Source organism: Trichechus manatus, unplaced genomic scaffold (genome assembly GCF_000243295.1).
Source record: "Trichechus manatus latirostris isolate Lorelei unplaced genomic scaffold, TriManLat1.0 scaffold00014, whole genome shotgun sequence".
Classification (NCBI taxonomy): domain Eukaryota; kingdom Metazoa; phylum Chordata; class Mammalia; order Sirenia; family Trichechidae; genus Trichechus; species Trichechus manatus.
Window position 1 is genome coordinate 18,207,269 of NW_004443950.1, and position 9,969 is coordinate 18,217,237.

The window sequence follows — 9,969 nt, forward strand, 5'->3', positions numbered from 1 at the left end:
TGAAACAAGGAATAAGAGTTAACAAGCTGGGTGGCAGAGTTAAGAATTACATAAGATGGATCAATACAATGAACTAATAATTTGAAATTTAGTTGTTATATAAAAGTGAAGAACGGTGGCCAGACACACCCAGGGCACAGGTATGGGACAGGGAAAACAGCTTTTGTTCTCGGAAAACTCAAGGCACGTTCCCGTGTGATGAGAGTACCCTGGGGGCCAAGGCCTTCTGAGGCCCACGACAAGATTGCTGAGGGCCACTCCACCCAGTCCTGGACCTGCCAGGGACTCTAGTGGACCGCAGCGACCCAGAGAAGGACTGCAGAACGGGGGACAGCCCCCCGGCCCCTCAAGCCCAAGGCTCTAAAAGGTAGCAGTGCTGGATGAAGATCACTAACACGTTCTGAACAAAAGACCAACTCTTGACAATCCAAATAAAAAAAGCAACACTGCCATAAAAAGCTTTATTTTAGAAAGTACTCATCTATGGCAAACAGCGGAGATTTTTTAAACCTTCACACCCATTAAGAGTTGACTTTTTTAAATGGGAAGAATTCGGCATGCCTGAAGTACACATAACGTACAGCCCAGTAAGGCAGCAGAAATGTGAACTGTGCAGGCATCTGTAACAAGTGAGCAGACGACATTTATTTGGTCCAAGTACAGTATAGTTGTATTTGAGTTTTACAAAACATCAAATATAAATAACCTGAAACTGTAACAATACACAAAAACTGGGCTTCTTACACAGACATATCAGGCAGTACAAACTGAAAACTTGAGTAAATTAACATTGTTTTACAGTAATATACATAGTGCCAGTTAACATTTAAAAAGTTTCAATGCATAGCACTTGATACTTCTTTGTTTCAGTCAGAGTATGAAAATGGTTAGATCTAGGCTAAAAATAAGTCTTCTTCTAACCAAAAATAAAGGCATAATATTTATAACCAGGTATCAACTTTACTAAACCACAGTATTTTAAAACTATTAAATGATACCTAAGGGTATTTACATTAAAAAGGCAACATGCATTGTGTTGTTTTCTCTCATGAATGTTTATGCACACACTTTGTTCAAAGGGTTTTAAAACTATATTCCTACTTTCAATTAGCACACTGTAATGTTCCTAACAGTTCTAGCAAAAAATGAATGCTTTCAAAGGGAGCAGAATCATTTTCAAGTCATTGGTGTGAATTTTTTTCCCTTTGGAACAAAGGACATAACAATCTGGTTCTGCCCAGATGACTTAATGCAGTAAGGTTCTGTTCAGAGGCATATTTCTGTTCAATCTAATGCTATCACATCATCAAGCTCATCTGCTGGTTCTGTACGTGGCTTCTTCACACTGACGTTCTCTTTCTCATCCAATTTCCTCTTGCGACTTCTCTCTTCTTCACTGATGGCAGCATTATTTGAAGAGCCTTCTTCATCTGAATCAACTATGAGCACATCATCTTGCTCTTGTGCTTATTTCAGGAAAAAGGAAAAAATGGTTAAAAGTGTGGGAGTTATTTGCAGCTCACTAATGTTTTATATAACTGAAAGATACTTATTCTCCTATATACCAAATTTAAGAATGGCTACCCTTAGGGAACTTCACTTGTATATGTTACACATTTCTGTGCTGTTTTAGTGTTTTATATATAACAAGCACCTATTTCTTTTCTAATCAAATCAAACAATTGTAACAAGCATTATATAACTCAAAGGAATCATTACACTTCTTTGTTTCTCTCTCTACCTTCTCCAACAGAAAAGGGGAGCGTGCACATCCTAACAACAGGGGCGGTAATGACAAAAGTAACAACAGCAGCAACACATGTAGCAATTACAATGTGCCAGGAACTGTTCTGAGCATTTTGCATCTAACAACTCATTTAATCATCACACAACCCTACAAAGAAGATAACATTGTTATCTGTTTTCCAGAAAAGGAAACTAAGGTACAGAGACACTGACGTGTCTAACGTTCATACGGCAGAAGAGGAGAATGGGATTCAAACTCACACAGTGGGGCTCTACAGCTCATGCTCTTAACCTTACAGGGAAGTTGGCTTTACCTCCCTCCTCCACCAAAATCAAAGGCAGAATACCTTTCTTACTCATTTCTGTACACTGTGACACCTACCTACAGTAGGGGATCAGCAAATGAATATTTTCAAATTATGATTTTTCAAAAACCACCACAGTAGCCTCCTCAAAGGAGGATGAAGGACCCTTTCTATTTTCAGTGGGGAAAAAAAAGGGTCACAAACCCACGGTCCACAGGTGGGTCACACTCTAGATTGTCTCTAAGTCCATCTTCAAAACTCCAAGACAACATGAGAACCAAGAACAACCATATTGTGAAGACCGCCAGACACAAGGTCAAAGGAATGAAAACAGAAGTGAAAAGCTGGCGGGAGGAGGGGAGTGAACATTCAAATCCGAGTACAGTAAAGAATCAGTTACTTGGAAAAGCACAAGTATCAAGCACTAAAAACCCAGGAGAACAGGCCACTCTGATGTACTTTACCAAAATCACACTGGTTCTGAAAAAGCTCCGAAATGCTTAAATTCCACACTTACCAAGCAGCTGTTCACTCAAAATAGCCAGATGCACTGATTTGTTGCCCCGAAATAAAACAGGCATACAAAATCCAGAACTACCTCAGAGAATGAACTGTCTTTATGCGCTAGTAAGCCTACTGACATTTCCAGTTGTGAAAACCCATTAAATAAAATATTTCTATTTTCTACGAGAACCTCCCTCAGTCTTAAATGTCTTCATGGTTCATGAATTCAAAGCTCCATTAAAACAATCGATACCAAACCAATACACACCTCTTTATGGATTTCTACTTATGGTCAGTGTTCATACAAATACATCAAACTGTTTCTGTAAGCTCCTGCTCGGGTGGGTAATTAACGACCTGCTGGTTGGGGCCGTGACTCACCTGTGGACGTGGAAGGCTGCGCTCCGTCGTCACTGCCGTTGGTTATGCTTTGGGCAGCATCTTCAGGTTGTTTGGGTCCCACTTTTTCTGGGGTGTCACCAACAACTTCAAATTCAACATCCTTTCCTAGGTCTTCACTGTAAGAGAACCACACACTATAAAGACCACAGCTACAACTACTGACAGAACAAGGGAGCACCGGAGAGGTCCCGTTCCTCAATACACTCCCCACGCCGCAGACGCGCTCCCGGCGCCCCAGACGCGCCCCAGACGCCCCAGACACGCCCCAGACGCCCCACGCGCGCCCCACACGCGCTCCACGCGCCACACACACGCTCCACACGCCACACATACACTCATTATACGGATTCTTATTTTCAAGGACCTAAAATTATAATAAAAATTAATACGGCACAACAGATTTCTGTGATAATTCAAAACTTGAATTCAAGTGGTCAACACCACTATAACTTCAAATCAGGGAAAAGGCTTTAAAAGCTAAATCATTTGAAATAATTATATTTAGTTTTATTTTTGGTGAAAACATACACAGCAAAACCTGCCCCCATTACAGTTTCTAGACACAATCATCAGTGATCCTGGTTACACGCTTCACATGTGTCGACACAACCTGAAATAATTTCAAGTAATAATTTAAATAATAATTTAAAAGTTCACTTATTTATCCCCTACTATGGATAGGTTTCAGAACCTATAGAAATGAGTAAGGAAGGTATTCTGTCTTTTTATTTCTTCAAGTACAATGCCAAAAACATTCTACATATTCTACTCAGAACCTGACCTTGACCACAGTAATTTGTTTTAGGGGTAGTTAAATGGTTTCTGGGGTTTAAATCATCTTTACATGAGTTCCCAAAAACATATATGAAAGTTTAATGCATGAAAGTCAAACAAAGACTTACATGTGTTATATATATATAAGGGGGGATTCTGCTCCCAAAGAGCTAAAACATATGATTTAAAAAAAAAAAACTAATTATGCCTCCTCTTTCAGACACCACTGTGTAAGTCTCCACTTTACTGTACATGTCCTTTCATTGTCTTTTCTTTCACAACTGAACACAATCGTATCACTTACATCCAATCTGTGTCCACTTGGGGCTAGAGATCACTTTAGCAATATTTATCTGACTCGATTATGTAAGTTTATGAAACTTACACTTCTTACTAATAACCCATATTCAATCTTTCTTGTCATTTTACGCTTTTTGTAAACCAGGCAGACACGAACACTACACAAATGGGAGCACTGGCAAATAACTGGACGTGGGAACACAACAACAATCCTCTCTGCTTGCTGGATGCGATCCAGAAGTCTAAAGTCGGGGTGCCGTTTAGGGGTATCAATGAGCATGTACAAAAACGTACCTTGTTCAACAACAGATAAATATACCAAAGTGGAAGACCACCTGTATTTTAATCATGACACACACACGTAAACATTCTGTAATGCAAGTACTTTGAATGTTTTTTTAAAGTAGACAAGAAGTAAAATAAAAAGAAAAAAAATACATGACTTAAGAACCTATAAGTGGTGAACCCCTAAAACTATTGCTGAGATTATCTTTAAACCTTCAACGAAAAAGATCCCCTGAAGTCTTGTTAAAACCAAACAATAGTTCAGCTTAGCTAACACAAAATGCCTGCTTGAGCACTGTGCTCTTTTCAGAGCCATCTATAAGGGAGCAAACTGACAGCAGCAACTGGAAAGATGAGACGGGAAGCCTAGAGGGCAGTGAGCTGCAGTGAATGTCATCAACGTCACTGAATTGTATATGTAGAGAATGTGGAAATGTTGGATGTTTTGCTGTGTATATTCTCAACAACAACAACAAAATTTTAAAAAACCTGTAAGCAGGATAATTTTTAACGTTGTTATTGTCACAGATCAGGAAATATTTCTGCTTTATGGGAGACATATTTCTTCCTTTCTTCTAGGGAATCTTTAAATATAATTGAAAATTTTCTTCCAGTTCAATTACTGAAATGAATTCATTTCTGATTAAACTCTGAGGCCTGGCTTTCTGAGCCTCTCTGGGTCTTTACCATCAGCCATCACTGATGACAGTTACTCTTCAACATTTTTTGCTTATCCCTTTTATTTCAGAATTCTAAAGTCAACTCCGGCAAATATATTGCGTAGTTTCAAACGAACAGCAGAGATTAGGGTAAGAAAACTGTTTTCCTCCACTTTTCCTTAATTTTGTATATTCAAATAATTCCTTACACTTAAAAACATTGACAGTTCCTACCTATGAAGGATGTTAATCAATAAAGTGTAGTCCTGAAGGAAGTCATCTGCTTGAAGCCGACTGCCATTTCTAATTCCAAATTCTGACAACTTCTTGTGATTATTAGCTAGAAAATGTGAAAGGAATTTAAATACTTTAATTAAGTATACCTTCATGGAGCAGTCAGGTCAGTTTTAAACATGCTAAACCCCATTTAAAATACACTAAAACACGGTCTGTAACATCCATGAGCAGTCTTTTTAATCTGTCATGTTCACTGCTGTGTCCCCAGGGCCCAGCTGCACACAGTAGGAACTTAGAAATTCAGCTCTGACACTCAGCTACCAAAACGACTTCAAGAGGACCAAACTGTGAGAAGTTCTGAGACCCTTCTCCCATTCAAACCACATTAATACTAGTCAGGAACTTTCAGATATTCTACTTGCAAAGACGTTTCTCAATGACAACCTCAATAAACTACTTCTTAGCAAATTTTTTAATTCAGAAATGAGAAAATCTCATTTGTGTAGATTTTTAAAATAATTTTCAACATAAAGACAGAAGAGCTAGTAGAGGTCTCCCAAAAATAATTACTCCAACCTACTTCTGTCCTCTGTGTCATTTCTGTTTCATCTTAACATCCCCAGTAGGTGGCAGTGCTTGGCACCCACGGGCACTCAATAAACCTTTGCTATATGAATTACACACAGCGCAGTGAAGGACAATCCTTCCAACCAAACTTTCAGTGTCCCCACCCCCTTCTACCTGCTCTGGGGCCTTTCTAATTTATCCCTTCTCTCTCCTGCGTTTTCAAATGCTCCCCTCTGTTGGCCTGTGAAAGCAGTCAAGTCTCCTTCACGATCCTGCCTCCTCATCTCACCGCCAATCTATGCTCCCGCCTCACAGCACTCAGTCACCTCACTACTGTAGCTCCAGAATATCTGCTCTGTCAGGGCACAGACTGTGTAGACCTGCTGACCTATCTCCACAGGGCCTGGCACGCACACAAAGCACAGAATATATATTTAAAATCCTGGTTAGCACGCTTAGAATCTAACAACCTTCTTTCTTTTTTTGTATTTATCGTTTCTTTCATTCCCTAAAAGGAAACTTCTTAGAAAAGCCTTCCCTACTTCGACTCTGAAATCCACAATATACCAACAGTTTCCTCTAGTCTGTTTACAGATTTATTCTTATTTTAACTTTTTAATCTATCTAGAGTGCCTCTTGAGAATGATACTTCCTACCCAGACTTCCAACGGCAAGCCCGGTCCTATATACCCTCCTTCACATCCCCACGCACCACAAACCTTAGACCCAACGCGTTCAAAAGTCAATGTTGGTTCTTATCTTGTCAATCAGCATCCTCTCTGAAGCCAGAGTCCTGGCAACAGCCCTATTTATAGGCCTAAAAATGGCTCTCCTCTTTAAGAGGAAGAACGTATGGTCATGGACGAACTTTTTTGTGTGTCTGATGATGGCTGGCTAGAATGAGGTCTGTGTATGCAACCTGACTCCTAAAACAGACCAAAACATGGCCTCTAATTACACATGATCCAATATCCCAAGTAATTTGACAAGAAACTAAATCTAAGAATGAATAAGTCAATACGTAGGTAAAACAGTACCCCAGCTTTCCAAAGTAAAGGTAAACTGGCAAAAATCAGGATACAGAGGAATCAGCTAAAGTGGTAACTCAAGAGAGGAGCTGCAAAGGTCAGAGAGGACGAGTCAGAGAGGCTCGTGTAGGCTGAAGAAGGTGTAACTGTGACGTGGTTCTAAGAGAACGTAAACAGAGTCCAGTGTAGTGCACCTTGTGTAACAAATGCATTAACAACATGACCTGCTGGGACATTTGAAAAGGAAGCCAGGAGGCAAAGCAAGGCTTCTCCACTCTGGAGCCTTATCTCACCCCCCAACCAGTCTTCTCATCACGACTTTAGCTCCCAGGCAAGAAGGTTCCCTGGTATAGACAAGAGCATGTGGTCACCATAAGTCGTAAGTAATGCGTGCACTGAGGTACTAAAAAATAGTTCAGAGAACTTGACCAACTCTAGGGTACGCTGACAACATGGAGTTCCCAAATCTAGGACTGTGGTGACCCCAAGGCATTGCCTCTATGATGGCCAAACATCCCTCCCTCCAGCTGTCTCAAGCTCAGCTCCACAGCTGGGAAACTGAGTGACATCTACTGAATGGTTAAACTAACTCTCTCTCTCTCCTTCCTTTAGGCAAATGAGGGAAGTGAATGAGTATGATGTCTAATACCTTCCGTCTCTCCCTCTTCTGAAGATATTAGGATTGTTCCTTTCCCATCTTCAATCTGCACATCTGGTGCTACCATAGCAAATTTTTCTTTTACTATCTGCAACAAAAAAAGATTCCAAATATTAAAATATGTAATTAAAGATGATAAAAAACCTAGAATTTTGGTCTATAAAGATGCTTACTTTCCCTTCCACTGGGAAGAGGCCAAGTCATCCTTTAAGATACCTTAGGGCAAGCAGGAAAAGCAGTGGGAACTCACCCGATTGTTTATCTCATGCCCTCGTTCCACCTCCGTGTTTGACCGCTGATGCACATGAGTTTAAATATACTTCCTCCAAACGGGGCACTGAGAACGCCTTGGTCGGCTCTTGGTATTTTAGCTTTCCCCTTTGGTATTGAGCTAGACACTGACATGTTTTATCGCACTTAGGGCCCGTGCCAACCTGGTGACGGCAAGTGCTTTATAGATGGAAAAATTTTTCACGAACCTGGTTCTCAGACAGACTTCCCTTTCCCAAGTTCCACTGCACTTTCAATTCTAAGACCCATCAGGAGAAAGGATTTTCTGTTAAATCCTATCTGCTTCTATGAAACAATGGAAGAACTCTCTATAGGCCCAAATCACCCTACAAGTTAGAGCCCAAGAATGAGTGGACACCAGCTGACATTATCTCCTATGAGAGAAGGTGGAGCAACCACCGTCTGCCGGCCAGGATACCAAGTCTTGCTGCTCCCTGCCCCCTCCAAAACGTAAGGTCAAACCAACCTGCCCTGGGTAACCAGTTCTGGGAGAAAGGCCATTCATTATCAAGCAGCATTTAGGGCCCAAAGATCTATTCCTCCTATCTCAGGAGGTATCTAAATATTTATCATTAGCATAGACATAACAAGAGAAGCAATGTGAAGTGATTCCTAAAGTGGGTCATTTGAGTCATTTTAAAAATCTTCCCTAATGAAGAAACAAACGTAGCCAACTAAGGAGGAAGGAGTAAATCAACAGCACATCCTAAACCCCTAGTTCCCTTAATTGGGCTCTACAGTTGAGTCCAGGTATAAAAATGCCTATCTCCTGAGGGACCAAACTCACCAAAATCAGGTCATTTGGAAAAGCTGTATACCATCACCAAGCCTAAACTCAGACCTCAGAAATGACTGACAACAGCCCCTTAATTTGGTGGTGGTGGGGGGTTGTCCATCATCCAGACCACCCCTAATCCTGCAATTTCCCCATGTACTTTAATACAAAGCTAGAATGTAGAGCCTCGCCGTCTTAAGTATCCACACTGCATGCAAAACTTGTTTGCTCATTGCCACACAGCTAGGACCATCTCCACACCATTCAAGGATACCTCTTGTCTGGTCCTCAAATACAGAATCTATCCACTATCTAGAAAACAAACAGCAAAGATGTCTTCTGCTGCCATGATACTATGGAGATGTGCCTGTACCACCTCCGGTAGAGATTCAGCCAGATACATCTATTCCTTTTTTCAGTATAAGGCACCTATTCTGGAACCACACACAGAAAAGCCAGCAGGAGTCCAGATGATAAAGGCAACCCAGGAAGTCAAAGCAACAAACTACAGTAGACAGAGCCTTTCACAGTAAATATATGGCTTTTAGTTTTTTTCACAGTAACATTATAAAAGGCAAAAAGGAACTTGGATGTTTTTAGAAGAAGGAAAATGGAGAACCCTGTGGAAGAGAACCAGTCCCAGCGCTTACCTTATCTTGTAACGTGAGAACAGTCACTTTATGGACATTCAGCCGTACAGTCACCTCTGGCTTGCTGGCACACACGTAACAATTGGGGTTGGGAGGATCTAGTGCACAAGGCACAAGGAGCTTCTTTCTTGGGTTTGGTTGTTTATTCAAAAAAATCTTTGGAGGAGGAAAAAACACAAGCAGAAATCAGAAACGTGAGTTACAATTTTATAAACCATATGATCAAAAATCTTGTTTACAGGACATCCAATTAAAAAACTGACTTAAATATCCCCTCTAGAGGCAGGAGGATAAGGAAAATTGTGACTTTCTAAGAGCCCCATCTTACGACCTTCGTTTCAAATCAGCTGTTTATTACTGAAAACAGATCCCCTTGTATCAATGATGCTAGGCTCTTCTGCAACCAAATTTAGCAAAAGGAAGGGCCTAACCATACTAGTTTCTGGTATCATCAGTAGATCAGCTTCTGGATATCCTTCCTTTACCAGTTTTAAGCCGACCTCTTGATCAGACCAGCTAATGACAATGCTTTCACAAATGCCTAGAATCAATGTGGCTACCTTTCTTTTTATATTTTCTACGATGACTACAATGTTAACAATTACATAATTAGGAAAAAACTAATGTGTTTCTGGTACTATAAGTGCCTGTTTACCATTTCCCTAATGCCCAAACAAAAATATATCAGTCAAAGGTCTAATCTCCATAATCTACAAGAAAATCCAACACCTCTACAACAAAAAGACAAATAATCCTATTAAAAAATGGGCAAAGGAAATGAACAGACA

The 9,969-nt window shown here is 40.4% G+C and overlaps 1 protein-coding gene across 1 annotated transcript in view; it reads right to left on the reverse strand.

Moving 5' to 3' along the window:
- Positions 1 to 621: 621 nt before the first annotated feature.
- The window catches only part of UBA2 (ubiquitin like modifier activating enzyme 2), a 43,079-nt gene continuing 33,731 nt past the window's right edge, over positions 622 to 9,969 (reverse strand). Inside the window, exons 13-17 of the mRNA XM_004371600.1 lie at positions 9,182 to 9,337; positions 7,457 to 7,553; positions 5,210 to 5,315; positions 2,937 to 3,073; positions 622 to 1,466 (exon numbers count right to left, since the gene is read on the reverse strand). Coding sequence (XP_004371657.1) covers positions 1,285 to 1,466; positions 2,937 to 3,073; positions 5,210 to 5,315; positions 7,457 to 7,553; positions 9,182 to 9,337 — 678 coding nt within the window. The 3' untranslated portion in view covers positions 622 to 1,284. The remainder of the gene's footprint in view (positions 1,467 to 2,936; positions 3,074 to 5,209; positions 5,316 to 7,456; positions 7,554 to 9,181; positions 9,338 to 9,969) is intronic.